This window comes from Elgaria multicarinata, chromosome 5 (assembly GCF_023053635.1).
Source record: "Elgaria multicarinata webbii isolate HBS135686 ecotype San Diego chromosome 5, rElgMul1.1.pri, whole genome shotgun sequence".
Classification (NCBI taxonomy): domain Eukaryota; kingdom Metazoa; phylum Chordata; class Lepidosauria; order Squamata; family Anguidae; genus Elgaria; species Elgaria multicarinata.
Window position 1 is genome coordinate 45,476,436 of NC_086175.1, and position 22,628 is coordinate 45,499,063.

At 40.5% G+C, this 22,628-nt stretch overlaps 1 protein-coding gene across 1 annotated transcript in view; it reads left to right on the top strand.

Annotated features, from left to right (window-relative positions):
- Positions 1 to 22,628, top strand: part of AFF3 (ALF transcription elongation factor 3) — a 287,605-nt gene that overhangs the window by 125,404 nt on the left and 139,573 nt on the right. Inside the window, exon 5 of the mRNA XM_063126273.1 lies at positions 18,368 to 18,454. Coding sequence (XP_062982343.1) covers positions 18,368 to 18,454 — 87 coding nt within the window. The remainder of the gene's footprint in view (positions 1 to 18,367; positions 18,455 to 22,628) is intronic.

Here is a 22,628-nt window from a genome sequence, read left to right on the forward strand (position 1 = left end):
GGGGAACCCTTTCTAATCATTAAATAAAATAAGTGTTTTACTGCATTAGTGCAAAGCAAAACAAAACACATGATTGTTTAACAGGGTATATTACAGAAAATGGAGGCTTAAATGGTCCCTGTGGATTTTTATTTTGTAAGAGTGCATTATGAAGCTGCCTTGGTAGGGTGCTGTTTTCATATGTGGAAGAAATTACTGGTATTGTACATCATTTTTATAACTTGTTGCTAGGCAACATACCATGGAGCGAGTATTGCAAAGGTGTCTGCTTTCTCATTAAAAATGTTCTTGTTGCTCTTTAATCCTGCTAAATTAGCACTGTTATTTGTAATATTTTGGCTTCTTAAGTATCTATTGATTGAAGTTTCAGCCATTAGGTTTTGAAGAGACCTATCGGGTTTTTATTGTTGAGTTTGCATTTGTAACTTATACCATATGTGTTCAAGTTAGTCCCTTGTTTCTCAGTTCATCACCACCACTTGTTCTCAGACAGGGAGTTGAACATTTGTGCTCACAGTCATAAAAGTAATTGGAATCATGGTCTATGCTGTTGTCTGGATCTCATTATAAGTAATTACAAGCTCCTACTGGCTTGGATCCCAAAAACCCTGAACAGAAGGGAAATAGCCACTAGCTCAGTTCTCCAAACACTTGCACAAGCATGAAGAAAAGAGTTTGCACAGTGGACCAGGAGTTGTACCACAGTATGGAAGTGGAGAGGTGTGGGTCAGTTAAGAGAGAGGGCTTCAGAAAGATCTCTGGGTGATCCTGAGAGGAGAGAGTGTGCTAAGGAGTGGAGAAAAAGGAAGGCTACATAGGGCCTTGCTAGACCAGGGGTTAGCCCCTGTGCGTCCAGATGACGCACAGGGGCTCCTGGGCTCAGGCAGGGGGTCAACCCTGCCTGGGCCCGGGGTATCTGGCTACAGTTGTAGCCCGGTATTTCCCGTGGTCTCGGGCTTAGGCCGAGACCGCGAGCGCGTAGCCCGTTCCGCCACTTTTCCTGGCTACCACAATTACACGCGAGTAGCCGGGAAAAGCGGTGGACGGGGCGTGGAGCGCTGGGCCCATCGCAGCCAGGGGGAGATGGGGGGAAAGATCGGAGCCGGGGGGAGATGGTGGGGAAGATTGGGGCCGGGGGGAGATGGGGGAGGAAAGATCGGAGCCGGGGGGAGATGGGGGAGGAAAGATCAGAGCCGGGGGAGATGGGGGGTGAAGATCGGAGCCAGGGGGAGATGGGGTGAAAGGATCGGAGCTGGGGGGAGCTGAGGGGAAAGATCGGAGCCGGGGGGAAGGAAATTGGTGCCAGGGGGGAATCGGAGTCAGGGGGGAGTGGGGAACCCTTTTTTTTTTAAAAAAAAACTTACCTTAAGCAGTGTTGCACTCCTGCGCATCCGTCCCCTTTAAAAAAAAAATGGCGGACGCAACAGGGCTTTCATGCAGCCTGTCACGTCTGACATGTGGAAAGGAGTGACAGCCCACGCTACTTCTAGTGCCCTGGTCACTCCTCACCACCAGATTATGCGGTAGGTCTAGCAAGGCCCACAGAGTGAGTGGTTCAAATAGAAATTTAAGAAGAACCTGGCTGCGTCAGACCAAAGATCCATCTAGGGATGTCATGAGCACTGAAACAGGGCCTCTCACAAAAATAAGTGTCCCTGTTCAAATGAATGTGGGTGGGGCTGAGGTGAAGAGGGCCCTGCTCATCTTAATCTTGTGAGTACCACCTTCCCCTGCCTTAAGGGCTCAGTAATTTATGTTGAGACATGGGAAGAATGTAGGCAATACTCATTTTCACTGGTCATAGTGAAAATTCTTTTCCTACCGGAATGGAATAGAGCTTACTAGTCCCAAAATCCCATGAAGGTAACTGATGCTATATGTGTCACTGACACCAGGGCCTTCCCCCTGATGGAAATGATGCATATAGTGTCAATTTTGTCCAGAGATTCTGAACCTGGTAGTCCCAGTCCCATTACTGATGGGGGGGGGATTCTCGTTGGGCCTGTGGACAACTGCCACCACTGTTTCCCCTGCCCTACCCCAAAGTATTTTACTGGGCCTTTGGGGCAGAGTAAGAGAGAGGTAGATGACACTTTGGGAGTCCCTCCAATCTTTTCATAGATATGCAAATGAAATAGGCAACCAGGATGATCAGGGGTCTGGAAACAAAGCCCTATGAAGAGAGACTGAAAGAACTGGACATGTTTAGCCTGGAGAAGAGAAGATTGAGGGGAGACATGACAGCACTCTTCAAATACTTAAAAGGTTGTCACACAGAGGAGGGCCAGGATCTCTTCTCGATCCTCCCAGAGTGCAGAACACGGAATAATGGGCTCAAGTTAAAGGAAGCCAGATTCCAGCTGGACATCAGGAAAAACTTCCTGACTGTTAGAGCAGTACGACAATGGAATCAGTTACCTAGGGAGGTTGTGGGCTCTCCCACACTAGAGGCATTCAAGAGGCAGCTGGACAACCATCTGTCAGGGATGCTTTAGGGTGGATTCCTGCATTGAGCAGGGGTTTGGACTCGATGGCCTTGTAGGCCCCTTCCAACTCTGCTATTCTATGATTCTATGAAATGCTCATAAAGACTTGAATGCTTTTGGGGCCACCTCATACATCCCTAGATCATTTAACTTAGCATGCAGTTTCAAACAGCAACCTGCAGGGACAACCCAGAAGCAGGTCATGACCCCCCACCCACCCTGCATAAACTAGTATTGAGAGATGGGCCTTAGCTAGACCTGAGGTTTATCCCGGGGTCGTCCCTGCCTGCTCCCGGGATATCCTGTGTATCATTTACATGAACAAGGATGACCCCGGGACAATCCCGGAATAAACCTTAGGTCTAGCTTAGGCCATAGTCTTTATACATGGAGTTTAGTATGACACAGAATTACTATCAAAAGAAACACTGAATCAAAATGGTAGCTGAAACCTCAGGTTAAGTACTTGTGGAGTCCTTCCACATTGGGAAATCTGTGGCATTGTTCTGCTTTACTTATCCCGACCAGAAGTAAACAATGTAGTGTTGGATATAATAGGTTATACCTATACAGAGCACAGTCCCTTTGGTACCTTGGGTGGGACCTTTAAAAGAGGTCTTGGCCAACCAGGAGAATTGACAACTAGAGGGAAACAGATGGAAGAAGATCCTCCCTCAAAAGTCCGGGCTTGTGAAGGGATTTTTCTTTGGCCTTGCAATTTTATTTAGTATATGTAAGAGGGTTTTATACAGGCATGTTAGCATGGCATATGGAAAGAAGCTTTTGGGGAACAAGAGGAGAATTGAAGGATATACAAGTAGTGGGGGTAATGCTTTACGGTTAAGGGCCAAGTAGGAGAACAAGTAAACTTTGTATTAGAGGCTATTTAGATGCAATGTATGTAAATTTATAAGGGATGTTTCATTGGTTCTGTTTTGTTTTGTTGATCTTTAAACTGTATAAAGGCTCACGCAGTATGTATTCTTTATTTTAAAAAAGATGACTGGTCAAGGGTTATAGAAAGGTGAATTTGTGGTTTAGAAATATGTCTGGAAGAAAAGAGAAATAGACTATGAGAGTCATCAGATGAGCATTTTATTGCACATTTGTTACTAGGTACTCACGGATTTTCACGGGTCCTATTCACAATGCTGTTTGCCTCCCATGCATCTCTCGCCCCTTCTAGCCTTCTTCCCACAATAAAATAAAACCCAAGTAAGTCCGAATTATTTTTAGAAACTGAGCTTGCCACTATCTCCTGCTGTGTGCAGGAGAAGCGGCGCAATGAAAACCGTCCACTGAATGGGCCACGAGCATGATGTTTACTTCTTTTTCCCTCTCTCTGAGAAAGAGAAAATATTGAGCAACAAAAGCGAGGGCAGGGACGCAACGGTAGGAAAGCGTGATTTCCTCGTGTCTGCTGGAGTTCTATGTTGGCCGCATGAAAAGAAGAAGTAATGTCCAGGTTAGGGACAAACAAGCTATGTCAGAGGGGGATTGGACGATTTGGGAAAAGGATGTGGCATTCTGGGAAGAGGATGATCTAAAAGTGTGTCGTGGACCAATGGACTCAAATATTTTAAAATAAATGAATATGTATTAAGAGGTTGATCACTGAGAAAGGTATTTAAGTCTAAACATGAAGGAGGGAGAGGTCTTCCATTTCCCTCAGGCTTGAGACTTGAGGCATTCCTCTGAGCCTAGCATGTAGGCCTCAGTGGCTCCTTGATTTTGCCCAGGAAAAATGAAAGTCGGTCTGCAAAGAAAGGGCTTCTTTGCAGAGTCATTATGAGTGGTGCAGGATTTGTAAGTATGTCTCATTTTGCTTTGCAGGTTTGTGTGTTTGTTAAATTTTCTCCTTTCTTTAATAAAATGCATTTAATTTTAAAGTTTGAGTAGATATTTTAAGTGTAGTCTGAGTGAATGCAAACATTATGTCTGGAGTCCTCAAATGCATCTCACCTACATGATTTGGACCAAACCAGGGGTATTTGAGAAGGGCATGCTTGAGCGTCTAATACCAGGGACCCTGGAATTTTTAGGCCCAAGTTTTTTCCTTACAGGGACCAACAGGGATGTAGGCACAGGAAGCAGCAGGGAAAGTATGATGCACACACCCTCCAGTTAGAGGAGGGAACAATGAGAAAAATTAGGAGAACCCACATGGGTATCCATTGACCCTTAATGACTCACAGTAAGGGCAGTGAGCCGGAAAGTTTCCTTGTTGACTAACATTATGGGCAAAACCTTACAAGCCATTTGTCATTATTTAAGTTCTTAACGCATCAGACGCTCATTAGTCTACCCCACCCCCCAAAGTCCCTCTCTATAATGTTTTTGTCATCTGTTCACAAAGTAACAACAGTATGCTCAGGAGTGTCTAGGCTAATTAAGGATGTGTCCTTTAAGGCATCTCGTGTCTCTAGTGAGCTCTCCTTAATACTAATTCTCCCTGGGAACAAAGAAAGGAGAGAAGCAGAATGGCTTTGAACTGAGGGCTCTCCATCTTCCAGCACTGTTGTTATCTAGGGTGACCATATGACCGGATTTGCCCAGATTTGCCTGGGTTTTTGATGGCAAATCCGGGAGGGGAGAGGGGAAATCCGGATTTTTTTTCAAAGAGCGGCTCTAATGGGAATTAACAAAAATGCTTATAACTCCGTCATTTTTTAAGATAAAGACATGAAACATGGCACAATGGTAGCTCTTAGGAAGGGCTTTAGTCATACCAAATTTGAAACAGATCCTTTCATCCATTGATTTTTTAGGATTTTTTTAAAAAATGATGTTTTAAAATTATTTTTTAAACTGTCATTTTTAAAGATAAAGAGCTGAAAGTTGGCACCATGATAGCTTTTAGGTAGAGCTCTAGTCATACCAAATTTGAAACAGATCTGGGGCCAGTAGCAAACCCTTTTAACAACAGCAGCAGCTTGCAATGAGTGAAGATACAGTCAGAAAAGATATTTGAGGGAAGGGGAGAATGTAACACACAGAGTATAGCAAAAGCTTCAAAGTACAGCAAAACCTACAAAAGTAGGAGTGAGTGAAGTTAATTTCAGATACATTGAATCTCTCACTTGTTCTTTATTTCAGTGATTTTAACATTAAGATGTTATGTAGAACAGATTTGTCTTAAATGTGTGCTGTAAAATCAGACATGTGACCAAGGTTATGTTCGGGTGGGCACGCCCCTTTGGTACTGGACATGCCCCCATGTTGTCCTCCTTTTGGTTTCCAAAATATGGTCACCCTATGTTATCACATAAGTGGAAAGAAGCTGGGAGTCATAGATGGTTGGTGAAAGCATTGTGTTCCTGATTTCTTCATCAGGAGGGATTTGATATTTGAATTCAGAACTGGGCTTGGGGAAAAACTGGCTATTTTCTGAATTTGTGGAGAAAATAGCTCGGTTTGCCAAACCCGGTTTCAAATTAAGCATAGTGTAGTTCACCCATCACTAAAAGAAAGATGCATGTAAAGTAAGTTCAGAAGATTAATGTTTATTTAGGATTGGTTACTTTGCTTAATTACAAACAGGAAGACCTCATTCGTTTACCATAGAAGAACATCAAATAGCATCCCCTGGAAGAGCATTCTCTGACATTGATGACTTCCCCTGTGTAGTTGGCCTAGTGGACTGTTTGCTCATAATTGCTCCATGTGGTCTGAGACACTCTGTCACAACTGGAAGAGATTTCACAGCCTGGGAGTTCAATCTGCCAGCAGTGAACAAGGGCAGGATGATACATGTCTGTGCACATTTTCCAGGTAGCAGCTATGATTAACATATTTTCCAAATATCAGCTCTGAGCTTGAGAGATGGCCAGCAGAACAGAAATCTCTGTTCAGTAAGTAGATCCACTCCAGTCAGATGCAAGTTCAAAAGTGTAATCACACCTGGTATCTAACATTGCTTTTTAACTCTTCTAGGAGGTTGTGGATATCTGATAAACCATATTAGATTACAACATTTTTAAAACCCTGACTGCCAAGTTGGAGGTTGTCTACAGCTGTGTCATGCATTGAGTGTGATTTTGGATGGATGAAGATGTAGTTTCACATCCTTCACTGTGCAGGAAGGGGCACATTATTTAGGCCAGCCAAGAGAGTGCAGATAATTTGTGATCACAAGAAAAGGGTGGACACGAGAATAACTGGGCCACAACTGAACCATAACTAGGCAACTTGCCCCAGAAACCTGGTGGTTAAACTCTGTAATGCAGGCCTGAGCAGAACACAACCTCTATGTTGGCAACGGATTATTATTATTATTATTATTATTATTATTATTATTATTATTATTATTAATTTATTTATATAGCACCATCAATGTACATGGTGCTGTACAGAATAAAACAGTAAATAGCAAGACCCTGCCGCATAGGCTTACATTCTAATAAAGTCATAGTAAAGCAATAAGGAGGGGGAGAGAATGCAAACAGGCACTGGGCAGGGTAAACAGGCACAGGGTAGGGAAAAACTAACAGTATAACTAACAGTCTAAAGTCCGAGTAACATCAAGTTTTAAAAGCTTTAGGGAAAAGAAAAGTTTTTAGCTGAGCTTTAAAAGCTGAGATTGAACTTGTAGATCTCAGATGTTCTGGGAGAGCATTCCAGGCGTAAGGGGCAGCAGAAGAGAATGGACGAAGCCGAGCAAGGGAAGTAGAGACCCTTGGGCAGGCGAGAAACATGGCACCAGAGGAGCGAAGAGCACGAGTGGGGCAATAGTGTGGACACTTTGTGTCTTAATGTACTTTAGTAAAACTCTTTCTCGGTCTCAGCTCTGTTTTCCCTTCCCATGAACTCTTAAGGGGACAGTCTACTATCTCAGACCACCAAAGACCCAAATTTACCCGTGACCAAAGATCCAAAGTTACCCATGCTGTGCTCCTATTAATTTGGCAAATTGTGCTTATTTCTGTGTCAGCCCAACCAACCTTTCCTCTGGCAGGAATGGAGCCAGGGAATGCAGAAGGAAAAGGTTTCTCTAGCACCAGACTAAATCCCCCATGTCATCTGCTGTTCCTGAAAGACAGATGTGTGTAGAGATGTGTATTCTGAGCTACATGATCTGGAAAACATGACTTAGGCAGAGTTCCACCTGCTTCACAGTCTGTTGTATATGCCAGGTCCCAAGCAGGGAAGATAGTAACAGCAACATTATATTGCTTGAAGAAAGGTTCATGACGCTTGCTGTGCATGATTATTTCAGACAGACTGACTAGAAAAAATTCACACTTTAATCTATAAAGTGCCACTGGGGTGACTATAAAACAGATATTAAAAGAGAGTATTCAGTTGAGCAACAGCATTAATCAGAGACCATCTCCTTGTAAAACAGAGTCACTTGGATAATTCTTGAGTAGGACAAATGCAGGGTATCTACAAACACAATGACCTTTTCATAAGATGAGGAAATTATTGCCAGAATTCTTCAAATAACGTGCAAGGTAAATGGCATGGGCCTACATGATGAAAATGCAATTAAGTGACCTATATACTAAAATTTTGTTTGAAAAACCAAGGAGCGTAAAATAACAATTTTCATCCAAGCAGTATTTCTGATTGCTGTGTTATAGAAAAATGTAGCTAAATTAAGGAAAGGTGACAGGAGGTTTAATTATTGCCATTTTTATAAATGAAACCATATGCCTGAGATAGTAAAAAAAAACTTGTAATTTTATTTCAATGGCTGCATTCATATGTAACAATAAACAGTAATTTAGGGTTATGTGCACGAGCAGGAATAAGCTTGTGCAAATTGCTGGGCTCATATACTCTCCCTCCCCATCCCTCTCCCTACACAACTGGAGGAAGGATAAACCAGGTTTCAGTTTCATTTTAGCAAATTCCTGGCTTGTCATTACGTATGAACCAGGGATTGTGTTTTAAAATAAACTTTACTTTGTTAAACATGCCAGAAAAACAAGTCAGGTTTTGAAGTTTGTTTGTTTAGCAGTTGACTAGAGGGTTTATTTGTTTTTAACTGATTCACACATAACAACAAGCCAGGAATCTGCTAAAGTGAAACTAAATTATGGTTTATCCCTCCTGCTAGCACATGAGGAGAGAGGGAATGCTTCAGCCCAGCACTTTGCATGGGCACATTCATGCTCATGCACATCACCATAACTTATTATTAACCTTTTCATGCGAACTCACTCAAAAATGTTTTAAAATTCTAACAATAACATATAAAAACTGTATGTGGGTCAGTATTTAAAGACCAACCAACACTGAAAGTTTAACTGCAAGTCTGAATGGTTTTTACCAATGTATCATACTTTTATCCTTGTTTTAATCCTAGTGACTAGCTCCACACATTACCATAAATCTATTATGGCTATTAATGATGTTAATATTGTTCATTTTATCTATATCTATATAATCAATAGTACAACTAATGCTAACTTAGCAGACTATTATTTATTATATCTTTAACTGCAACAATATTAACAATGTAGTATCAGCATCTGTACTTGAGGCGCACAATTAAATTTAGTGAGAGGTTTAATGATGAATTTAATGGTATTAAATAGGGGGAAATGCCCTTGGCCTTTACATTCTAATGTGAAATGTATAAAAGAGAGTAGTAATTCATGCAGTTATACTTCTTGTAAAGATTCCCCCCTTTTAATCACTTGCAGCAATATAAGAAATTATACTGCTACAGCTTACTAACGAAAGACTACCAACATCAAATAAACTCAGTTGCCTAAAGAAACCATACATTATATGTGCTTAGAATAATATACAGCAGAATTGCTTCCATATATTAAGAAGATTGGTAAAATAACTGCAACTGGAGCAAAATCAATCTGGATGCTATTCGATAAAGACATGTCCTAAGAAAAGACCTATTAGTTGGAACCAGAGGTGCCCTTCCACAAATAGGCCTCTTCCACCAGTGGAAGTGCTTTACCTCAACTTAGTGAAAGATCCTCCTGTGAGAAAACAGAACTAAAATTCAGCAGTGGGAGCTAGGACATGCTGGAATATGTCCCATCCCCCATGTTTCACACACACACACACACACACACACGTGTCGTCCTCAGTTATGTTGTGGAGGGGGGCATTTCATCCTCATAGTTTGAACCTCGCTTCCAGTGTACCATGATGGGGATTAAATCAGGCTGCCTCCAATCCTCAGCTGATCCATTCTGGTTGTCTGAGGAGTAGAGAGGGCGCAATCTGGCTCCTGACCAAGCTGCCAGCTTGAGGAGCACTCCTTGAGCAACTGGCTCAGTCAGGAGATTAGAAAACGCTAATGGGAATGGAAGCCCTGAGCTGGCACCTCAAAGAGCGACTCCTCAAGGGTTAAGCTCAGCTGGGAACTGGCTTTGCCCATCCTTCTGCTTCCTAGATTAGGGAAAGTGAGAGGTGTGCAAAGGCCTGAGCTGATGCCTCAAGGAATGACTCCTCAAACCTGTCTCCTTAGTGTGGAGCCAGCTTGTGCCCAGCTTCCTTTCCCACTCAGAGAAAGGTTAGGGGGGAACATAGGCGATAGAGCCATGGACTCAAGGAGTGCCCTCCCACATCTCAACCTCCTCTGGGAGTTGGAGCTTTGGGGAGGTGGAGGGAGGGCACCACCAGGGCCTCAGCAGTCCAGATTGGTAGGCCTCACAGTTCTAATCCAGTCTGCTAGCTGGACCGTCTCCATCACTGCCATATACCCCTATGCAAACCCAACATATTCAATACGCCTAATGAAAAGTTTTGTATATGTATGTTATTTCACTAAAGGTTATTTCAAACTTTACTCCAAATTAATTCCACTTTGCTTAGGAAAGATTGTATAATACTTAGAAACCTTAATAATGTGTTGAGAGTCTTTATTCATGATTGTAAAATGCTTTGAAATTGGCTGATAAAAGACAAGCCATGCTGTTAGTGCTAAGTATTATTGCTTCAGAGCACAAAGCGACAAAGAGAGCGGGACAATTATAGCTTTAATGTACGCTCTTGACTATAAACATGAAGTACCAATTGTACTCTTGCAAAATGTGGTCATAATCTTCTTCTTTTTTAATAAATATTTCTCTTCAAATATAAAAATAATTTAAGATAGCCTGGCACTTTGTTTACAAAATTATATTTAGTTTTATGCAAGATATAGCAACACAGAAAAGATGAGGTTACTACCACACCTCTGGAACAGGAGACAATTTGACAGGATGTGGAGAACGCTGTGATGTCGTTTCATAGAGAAAGTTTAAGCTGTAACCATATTTGGAAACGCATGGAATTGCTCCATCCTAGCTCAGAAAACAATTTTGATGCACAGGAAGTTGTTTGTTTGGGCTTGTATATGGAGAACATACCTTTTCTGTCATTACAGTGCTGCATCAAATTCCCAAGTGGCCTAATTTTAAGAGATTAGCAGCAATACTTATTTTACTTGTGTTTTATCTAGGCTAAAATCACCAAGTTGTCCCAATTGGCTAGTGAAGTTTTTAAAAGCACTTTGCCTGTTTGCTTTAGTGTTTACACACATCGGAGTTGCTGTCCCCAAATTTCCCATAGACTGTTCTGCCCTAGGTGATGGGGGAGATCATGGGGCTTCCCGGTTTGAGTCCCCCCAGAGGTTGGCAGTGTAACATCCCCAGGTCAGAGTAATGGCAGAATGACATCCTGTGCTGAAACATCTGGAGCAGTAGAGACCATAATGACCAGCTCAGAGGATAATTCCTGCTCACCCCCCAATTCAGCCTTCCCCAACCTGGTGCCCTCCAGATGTGTTGGGGTGCAACTCCCATAATTTCCAGGTACCATGCTGCCTAGGAATTATAGGACTTGCAGCCCAGTACATCTGTGGGACACCAGGTTGGGGAAGGTTGCTCCATTTTTTTCTTCCAAGTCCATGGCCTCATTCCCTAAGAGGGAAAAGACAGACCCCATGGTCATGCTATAGACCACAAATGATCCCAATTTTTAGACAGGTCCATTCTGAGATGAACCTAGTTACTATCATGGGAGCTTCTTGCAATTTCAGGCACTTTTGGAAATCTGAAGTTGCTGGGTGGTTCCAATAATACAAAAAAATTCTGACTTCATGAAATGAACACATTTTCATTACATAAAAGCATTGACAACATTTTCTACCATTTGATGTGTTATTCTAAATAAACAACAATAGCACTAACAGTAGAGAAAAGCAAAAAATCTGTTTGACAGCAGAATTTTCATTCTGGAAATTTAAATAGTTTAAATTTGTGCATCTTTATCAGGAGCTACTTAGGTATCTTGGAAGCAGGCCCTATGTTTTTACTCTTCAAATGACCTATATTTTTAAAAGACTCCTTTTTACCATTTAGTTTGCTTCTGGTTGAAGAACTGTATCTATTTGTTTTAGTGAATGATTTACTTCATTAATAATCCATTAGAAACAATATTAATCTCTATTCTGGATCCCTTTCCTTCTCTGCAGAACTTTAAGGGGACTAGAACCTTGTTTTTCAACCATATTCAATCCCCAAGTTCTAATTACAGGGCCAGATACAACAATTAAGGACCAATTGGCTACACTAGTGCTACTAATTCTACAGACAGAAAGACAGCATAGTCTTAATTTATACTCTATTTTATGTGCAAAACCATTGTATATCAGTGAAAAACAATGTGTGAGAAGGAAAGTGTTTTTCCACACATTAATATCCCAGGATGAGTTTACCATCTGGCATAGTTGATGTCATGTCAGTGAGATGTTGTAAACACAAAAACTCATAAAGCTACTTTTAACAAAGTCACTTCCTGCTGTGTACTTTAGGCTCCATAACATTAAATCTGATTTTTTTTTTCCCTTTTGCAACACTGACATCCCTCTATATTTTCCTCTTTTCTCACACTGGCCAAATTGATCTAGTATTTACTTGTAACAGCAGGAGAAAGGAATTTGAAGGGTTTTATATGTACTGGTTTGAATTCTCTACAGATACCTCACTAAAAGGGTTCTGGTGATACCTTAATACAACAGAACATGTTCTGTTTACTTTTATTCCACTGTAAGTACTCTAAATGCCTGGATAAGTGAAAGTCTGCCCTAAAATCTATATGAAGCTCATACATAGCTGTACCAACTGATATGACAGCCATGCTTGTAACACACAATGTCAAGCTAAGACCAAAGGGTATAATTGATAAGGGATAGAGCGTGTTTCACTTTTATACATGCTTAGAAAGTAACAGTGCAAGCAGTTTAGTCCAAAATTTTATTGCAGCTGCTTTTCTAGGCTCGATCAATACTACTTCTTTATAGCGCTATTAAAATGCACTGTTGGGGCACATTCCACATTCCACATACTGCTTTTATAGTGTTATATCCTGATTTTTATCCACATTATCCAAAATACTACAACAAATGTCATTGTGTGTCCTACAAGTTATAAATGAGCAAGCGGTGTATGATGTTGCCATGATGGAATCATAATGACTTGACACAGGGTGTAGATCTGACCTAGTAACCAAAACTGTTAGCTTTATAACCCATGGTATACAACTCCAATATTTTTTGTGTAGTGATACTGTCATACATCAGATTAAAGATTAGTACTACTCCTACTTCAATTTGAAGGGCTTCATCTCAACTAGGGGAAAGGACCTGGAGAGGGGGGTGGGGTTTTCCTTGTCACACATAGTTTTAGTCTGTGGTGGATTAGAAAAAAGAACTGAAATGAGGCACACACATTTGGGGAGTGCAGTGTCAGGATTGGGCCTAGGCCCTTCGATTTGGTTTTTGACTCAGATTCAGAGTTGGAAGTGAAGCTAGAAGAAGCCTAAGGAAAGGGAGTGGGGGAAGAAATTCCCCAAGACTGTCTAGGAGTAAGTGAGGAACCTTTTTAGGAACTTATCAAGCAGGAGGGCTAGACTTGGAGCTCCATCCAACGAGCGTTTTATTGCACGCTCGTTACTGGGCACCCATGGATTTCTTGGAGGTCCCTCACATGATGTTGTCTGCCTTTATGTAAGCCATTCTTATCTGTTTCACTCCTCTTTAAATATTCATTTTGTGTGTAATTCTTACTTTGTTGCTTCAGTCCCTTTGATTGGCTCCCAGCAGGATCGATTGCTTATGGTCAGCTTCTTTCCTTTGAGGACATAAAGCATTCAAAACGTCATCCATACAGAGTGTGTCATTCTGAGCTAGAGGCTCCTCCGCACCTATTGTCTTTCCACCAGAAGTCTGTTAAAAGTTTCTTTACAACCTTTTTTATTTTAGCAGTCTAGCTCCCTTGTCGTTCAAGACCATCCTGTTTCTTTGAAAAAGGCTGTTCTTGCCCTAAAAATTCCCCAGAAACTAGCAAACTAAATCCCTTCCTGAAACAGCACAATTTTATCCATGCATTCTACTGATATGCTTTTCTAGCTGTCCCTGCATGTGAAGCAGGAGGTGTTTACCTTTTAAAAAATGCTTTAGCCTTCCTCACAATATTTATTTGATTTCAAGAAAATCAACTATATTTTCCAATGTCGTTGATACCCACATTTGCTATGCAACCGTTAACTCTTGTCCAATTTTTAACAGACTATCTAGATCACCCATTATATCCAAAAGCTTTGCATTATAGTCAACACACCCACTAGTGATGCATGTTGCTAAAATTAGAAGTTCCCATTGAGAAGTCTTTACCCCCGGAGATATACCCTTAGAAACATACTCCCTTTGTTTCCCATTTTCTCAGAGTGATGTTATTCTGTCCCAAGGCCCTCATTTCTGCAACATCATTGGAATTATCAGCATTGGAGCTGTTGTTGTTTTTAATTAAATTACCAATACTGGAGCCTCCATGTAAGTCTGTCTGACTAAGCCCATATGTGTGTCTCTTTCTGATCCCTCCAGCTCAATCATCCTAGTCTTTAGGGGACACATGTGTTCCCTAAGAGTTGGAAGCTCATTGTAAGCCCATAGTCTTATGTTCAGCATGCAAATGTACACATGATATTCAGTCATTGTCACCCCAGCTGGTGAGACTCTACCAACAAACCGGCCTTATGGTAATGTTTAGTAATGCTTTGTGTAGTAAGGCAATGTGAGATAACGTGATATGTATATTACACCTTCACTTTAGACTCTTGTCTCCCCTCACACTAGCTTTTCTGTTACTCTATCTTTGTGGGCTCTTCATTTGGGGTTCTTTCTGTCTGACTACATTTTTTATCAATCTGGTAGGCTTTATGCAAATTGTAGATTTGTCTAAAACCATTGGAAACAGTATTTCCAGAAATCGCACAAATACTGTGGCTTAATTCAAATATAGAGTGACCATATGAAAAGGAGGACAGCGCTCCTGTATCTTTAACAGTAATGTAGAAAAGGGAATTTCAGCAGGTGTCAATTGAAGAGGGTGAAATTCCCTCTTCATCACAACAGTTAAAGCTGCAGAAGCCCTGCCCTCTTTTGTATCTGGCCACTCTACTATAGCTAGTGTAGCTTTAACTGTTGTGTTGAAGAGGGAATTTCACCCTCTTCAATTGACACGTGCTGAAATTCCCTTTTCTACAGTACTGTTAAAGATACAGGAGCCCTGTCCTCCTTTTCATGTGGTCACCCTATTAAAATATATATTGGGCATTCAAGAGTTTTCACATGGTGAAAGAACAAGTACATCCTGATTCATCTCACCATGCAGATGACACCATGTTGGTGCAGATGCCCAATCACATGCCTGAATTATGCAAAAACAAACAAATCCCAAACAAGAAGGGGGGGAGAAGTATACAAAATGTCCAACCACCACCTCCACCTCCTCCTCCTCCTCCTCCTCCTCCTCCTCTTCTTCTTCTTCTTCTTCTTTGTTAGCCTAGTTCCTCCTTATTTCGTCTCACAGGACTAATTATTGCAATACCATTGTAATTCCAACATACGTTTGCCATTGTTCAGTGTGGTTATAGAGAAAGGCAAAGAAATTAAAAATCAGGGAATTAATGAATAACTAGAGCATAGTATTGGTTTTGTTGTATTTGTTTTTTATTGTGTATGTTGCCTTGAGAGCTACAACTGTAGGGCAATTTATAAACTGAATCAATAAATAAAATTTAAAAAATCAAACAGAAGATTAGGTAATCACACACTGGACTCCATTCTCTATTACTTATTCCGGCACTAATGAGATGCTAGGACAAGGCAACCAGTGGCCAACTCTACAATGAAGTTAATCCCAGTATGACCTTGTTTAAATGTTTAGCACTGGGAAGGTAAATGCTACTATAAGTTCCCAGGACCAAAATGCTTATTTTGTTGTGCACAGATCATTTTCAATTTTTCTGCAAAAGGCTATGGTTTCATTTTATTACATTTCACAAAGTCTTTCAGTCTAAAAAAAACCTATAACAAACTCCATGGAAATATAAACAATGTCATATAAAATGCTTCATTGCTACTAGATATTTACCCATTAATATATGTTTTGAACCGTCTGCCAACCTAGAAACATTTTCTTGGCAACTCTGGCTGATTTGGAAACACTAAACATTTTTTCGTTCCTCTTCTGTCCACATATATTCTGCCATCTGTCATGTTCTGGGGAACAGCCAGACTCATATCATATTCTTTATGGTTTTTCATTCTCTTTTGTTTTCATTACTTGAAATTAGTCCAAGGTAATCCTCAGTCTATGGCTGCTGTTTAGTTAGGGTAGTATAAAATTAACACACTTGCTAGTGTCTATAAAAATGCATACAATCTGTACTAGGTGCAATTAATATTATTTTATGCAGAGAGCTGGACCTTGAAGCATCCTAGCTCCTTCTCCCATAATCTCTTTCCTCACTCCCAAGAGGCAGACATTCATCTTCATTATCCTCTTCTGCCAGTCTACTGCCAATTGGGACCAGGAAACTAGCCGCATTAGTCTTACATGGCAATTCAGGAATTAGAATCCACAGTTCTTGGGTGAAGGAGGTTAATGCACTAATAAAGTTTGTACCTTGATTAACCACATCATCTCAGGTTACCTGGCCCAGGCCAGTTTTCAGACAATTGTCATATCACATGGTCCAGAGCTTTTGTTTAAGCACCTAACTTCTAAATAGAGCCTGAGATGCCACAACAGGAGAATCATGAGCAATTCTTTTCTTTTCAGGATGTGCATGACTTGATAGGTGGTTCTGCCTTTTGGAACAAAAACAGGTGGTTTTTGTATAATAAACAACCAGAAGACATATAAAGCAGCAGCATGGTGAGAACACAAATTAATGTAAAAAGTGCACCTAGAACAAGGATAGGGATAGGGTGCTGCAGAAGTTCATCACAGGTGTTGTTATTATTATATGTTTACCATCTAGTTTGTTTTATTGAGATCAGTGGTGAGCTTGTACACAAATTGGCATCACCCACAATGGCACTTTAGAACCTGTAAGAGCGTAAAAAGAGCCGTGCTAGATCAGACATAGGATCCGTTTACTTCACAATCCTGTTTCCAAAAATGACCAGCCAAATGTCTCTACGGACCTATCGTTTGGTCCTTTCCCTACTGACAACTGATATAGGGGGCTCATCTACACCAAGCAGGATATTTCACTATGAAAGTGGTATGAAAGCGGTATATGGTATGTGTCATGGGCCCCAACAGTCATCAGTGCACTTCAGTGCCACTATAAAGCAGTAATGTAGCTCTTGCCTTTTATTATACCACTTTCATACTGCTTTCATACTGGAATATCCTGCTTGGTGTAGATGAGCCCAGAGAGTCAATCTAAACATTCTTCGAATTATGCATAGCAGAGCTATAGATGCTTGATTGATTTACATCAAGGTAAGCACACATGGCCCTGCTTCGTATTGGAACTGTGGTGCTCCAGGAGGAATGGTATAAGCTTCCCCCGCACCTGTTTTTATCCTGATATTCCACACACAGCCATGGAGGGTTGGTGGGTTAGGATTTAAAAAAAACAAAAATGCCTCTGTTGGAGGCATAGCTCTGCTATGTGTGAGTAGAAGAGTGTTTGATTTGGCCTTCAGAGGCAGAAGGCAAGGTTCCATTTAGGTATCTTGGCTAAATACAAATCCTGAATATTTAAATATATAATTACTCTAGCAGGTTATTTAACCCAGTTACTGAGCTCTTGAAAACAATTGTGAATGTAATTTATAAAACGCAAAGTATTTATATGAATCACATGTGAAGTATTTCCTGTAGTTTTCCTTTACCTGTTTAGATGTGGGTCTGCAGCCCTTTTCAGATGCTAATTTCCCCCTATTCCCCCCACCCCACCCCCAATTATATATGGGGAATGATTAAGAGAATACTTCAGGCTTGTGTGTTCCTTTTCCTGATCTGAAATCTGTAGGGAGTAGTGAATGACTGAACAAGTAGCTCCTGACCTAGCACTCACTGACCTAGAAACACAACATGAAATCCTTTAAAAAGTTTTATTTCCCATGCCAAGGAGATGTTGGACATAGCATCTCCTGACTGGGCCATTCACTGCTTCATGCAATGAGGAGAGAAGTTAATAAATCTAACCTCCCTAGGCACAATCCTGACGGCGGGGGTGGGTGGGTGAAATATTCTGAGCAGGTTCTACTGTGAGATCCTTAACAAAACAACAACTTGGGTTGGATCCAGTTTACAGTGTGTGCAGCTGGGCTGGCAGAAGCAGACTGGTCTCGATAGTCATTATAAATGTAATTATCTAGACTATAATCTGATCATATTCTAGAAACTGTTGCACTTCATACATTAATTATGAAATATTCATTCATTTTCCAGAGGGGAAGCTATGTTACTCCGTTGTAGCCAAAACATCAAAGGTTAAGGTGCTACAGGAATCTTGGTTGTTTCAGAAATTCACACATTATGATTCAAGTATGTTTCAAACTGGTATATCTTAATTATCATAAAATATTAAAAAAAAATTGAAATCTCTCTCCTTTTTTCAAGGAAATGACCCATACTTGGCCTCCACCACTTTCTGCCATTCACACACCTGGTAAAGTGGAACAAAACAAGTTTCCATTCACAAACAAGGTAAATAGCTTTTGCTCAACCATTAACATCCTCCGTTGTAATGACAGTCCTGGGTTATGTGCAAGCAATTGATCTTATAATTTTTTTAATATCCAGATTTGCTAAATGCTTGTGAATATAAACAAAAGAGATGTATTGCAATATACTTCTAAATTATGAACTAGGTGCCATCGTTCAGGTATGGTGCCTTGGTTGTACAATCTCCATTCATATAAATGAAGCACATCTTTCCTTTAATATTTATTTATTTATTTATTACATTTTTATACCACCCAATAGCTGAAGCACTCTGAAATAAGTGCTGAAATTAAAACCATGAAGAACATAATAAAACAGCCAATAATCTAAAAACACAGATACAAAATACAATAATGTAAAGTTTTAGCTCCTTGTCTTTAGATTGGAGAAATCTGCAAGAGATTCAAATAAGTTTGGATTTCTGTGAACCTGATCTGTAGATTCTGTAGCTTTTTCCAAGTTGCACAGACCTGCAGACAAGGTTTTTTTTACTTTCCGCAATTGTATGCAAAAGTAGTCATACAAAAATACTAAAGTTGCTGAAAACTAAGCTAACATATACACCATAAAAAAAGCCCAACACACATTTTTTACATCTTTTATCTCTCTTTAACCTGTGCTAAGTAGCAGTCCTTTTTTGTGTGCGCTCCTCTCATTGATAGTATGCTGAGCTAAGAAAAATATGCAACATTTTACATGCCAGCGAAAGTTCCGTAAATTGTGGTGGACGTTTTTATGTACTTTTACAATCCGAATCTGCCAATTAGCAGATAACAGAGCAAAAGTCAGGTGAGAATCGGAAAACAGACAGAATGGATTTAATAAAGCCCGTACATCCCTACTTACCTTCATGTAGCCCTTAATATGTCATAACTATTCTAAATTCTTTGGAGATGTGTTGCAATGGTAAGAACAAGACGCTGCACACTTAGCAAGTATGGGATTTATTTGGGGCATTAAAAAAGCTTGTTGCTTAATATGCTTGCAGGAGCATTCTCAGAACCTAAGTATTTGCTTATTGGCAGCCAGTCTACATTCTTCCAAAAAACATGTTTCTGTAATTTTGTGCTGTAGGGATTTGTAAGGGAAATAACACAAAATCTATTAATATCATAAAATAAAACAATAGTAGAATTACTTTTTAGCATCATTGTTTCTAACCAAGATGGCTCAGAAAAAAACTTTTCTGACCATCACCAGATCGTCTTTTCTTCTAAGAATAGGTATTAGTTTTTTATTCATTAAATTATTTCTCATTTAAAATACGTCAGATATCTTTTTTTAAAAAAAAAGCACCTTCATCGGGTTTTTATTCTCTCTGTCTCCCCATATGTCTGTATCTATATATGGAACCAACTAATTCCTTAACTGATTAAAAGCTAGACAGTTAATTGTTTTTAAACGTTTTATCATTTGACAGACCCACTAAATTTTGCCCAGCCAAAAGTGAAAGTTTTTCCTTGTGCCTCTGCGGAAGAAATATATCCAATGAATATTCAATGAATATTTCTTTCTGAAGCATTACACAGAAACACTTCATTGGATTCTGCAGATGTATCAGAGCCAGTAGTAAAGGTCTCGGCTTATCTCTATCATCTATTTTCAATGCCAGGGCTTAAGCCTGGACTGTATGAAGAGTGGCTTTGAGCATGTGCAGAATCCTAACCATAGGAAGAAATTTCCAGCAAGCCTCTGCCCTGCACTTCTCAGTTAACTTACAAGTGGGACTTGCAACAAAATGTTGCAGTGTAGAGTGGCCCCATCCAGGATTCCAACCATTCCATTCCCCTTTCTTTCTCTCCCCCTGCTCCCGTTTTCCATTTCCACCCCTCTAACAGTCGGTCAGCAGCATTCCATACTCATTAAGCATGGTCAGTCCTCATTGAACTGTTTTTGGGTGTCTTTCCCCCCACCCCCTGCAAAAAACCTCCCTTATTTCCTAAAAAATTGCAATAATTCTGCAAATCTTGGGGCTTCCTTGACTCTGCTGTTACCTCCCTCTTGGGCGTGTGTGGTACCATTTTGGCTATATCAGGATCCACACATGGAGAATACATCTGCTCTATAACTTCAGCCCCACAGGTCAAGCTTTTAAAAGTCTTTAAAGCATTTCTAGCCTAGTTACTTTGTGTTTCTCCCACCCACCCACACCCAAATTTCACTTACATAGGACAAACTGGACTGGACTATTTGGAATTACCACCTTGACTCGTTTACCCTCAAATCTGCTTCATCTACACATTTTGCTTCCTTTACTCCCATCCTTGTCAAAACTCTGTCTTTCTTCCTCTATGTTTTCCCTTTCTGCTCTTGGACAATTAACATATCGGCCATTGTGTTCTGCAAATGGGCGTTAGCGGCGCATTGTTGATTCTAAATAAATAAATGTTAAATAAATGTTGTATTGCGTCGTTGGTGATATTCCAAAGACATGCATCTCAGGTGCCATCTCATCCCAGGGAGACAGAGAATGCCCGAAGAACTAGTAACTTTATGCTCCCAGGCAGTTAACAACATATGCTGAGTTTTTAACTGACCCCAGAATAGTTGTTTTAAATGGATATTGTTGTTTTTTATGATTTTGGTGGTTTTAAATTTTTGTATATTTGCTTTTAATATTCACTGTTTTAAATTTCTGTAAACCGCCCAGAAAACTTCGGCTATGGGGTGATATATAAATGTAATAAATAATAGAATCATAGAATAGAATCATAGAAAAGCAGAATTGGAAGGGGCCTACAAGTCCATCTAGTCCAGCCCCCTGCTCAATGCAGGAATCCACCCTAAAGCATCCCTGACAGATGGTTGTCCAGCTGCCTCTTGAATGCCTCCAGTGTGGGAGAGCTCACAACCTCCCTAGGTCACTGATTCCGTTGTCGTACTGCTCTAACAGTCAGGAAGTTTTTCCTGATGTCCAGCTGGAATCTGGCCTCCTTTAACTTGAGCCCATTATTCCGTGTCCTGCACTCTGGGAGGATCGAGAAGAGATCCTGGTCCTCCTCTGTGTGACAACCTTTTAAGTATTTGAAGAGTGCTATCATGTAGTGCTATCAATAGCCCAGAGAGCTTCGGCTATTGGGCGGTATAAAAATGTAATAAATAAATAAATAATAATAAATAAATCATGTCTCCCCTCAATCTTCTCTTCTCCAGGCTAAACATGCCCAGTTCTTTCAGTGTCTCTTCATAGGGCTTTGTTTCCAGACCCCTGATCATCCTTGGTTGCCCTCCTCTGAACACGCTCCAGCTTGTCTGCGTCCTTCTTGAATTGTGGAGCCCAGAACTGGACGCAATACTCTAGATGAGGCCTAACCAGGGCCAAATAGAGAGGAACCAGTACCTCACATGATTTGGAAGCTATACTTCTATTAATGCAGCCCAAAATAGCATTTGCCTTTCTTGCAGCCATATCACACTGTTGGCTCATATTCAGCTTGTGATCTACAACAATTCCAAGATCCTTCTCGTTTATAAATTATAAACCGTGACAGCCAAGTGGCTTGTTATGGCTATTTTTCTTTTTCAAAAAGGTTTCATCCTACTTAGGTAGCACCGTTGATGGAATTAGAGAGGGAGAAAGAGAGAGAGAGAGAAGAAAGAAAAGCACTTGTAACAATTCATGAGAAGGGAGAAGGAAACATTAAAGCGTTTCCTGTGTTTGTATTGACGTGGCAAATATCTGGATAATGAAGTAGTAGATTTTGCTCATTTGTGTTTAAAAATATAATATTGATGATGTTAGCCCTCAGGCATGCTGAACTACTTTTAACCTGTACTTCAGCTAATTACTAGCCTGACAGCTTGAAATTTACACTGTATTAAAATAGGCAATTAAAATTCCACAGGGTGTCCTGACTGCAACCGAGCTTATTTGATGTCAGTCTAGAAATCAAAGCTAAATAAGTGTCTATAAAATTTCATTTCATTCATATTGTATATACTGTATAACAATAAAGGGAATGTAATGCCAATTTAGACTTATTGGCTGCAGTCCAGCTGAGGAACTATTGTAAAAACTTAAGAAGAGCCATGCTGGATCAGACCAGGGTTCATCTAGTCCTGCACTCTGTCCACACAGTGGCCAACCAGCTGTCAGCCAGTGACCCACAAGCAGAACATGAGTGCAACAGCACCGTCCCCACCCATATTCCCCAGC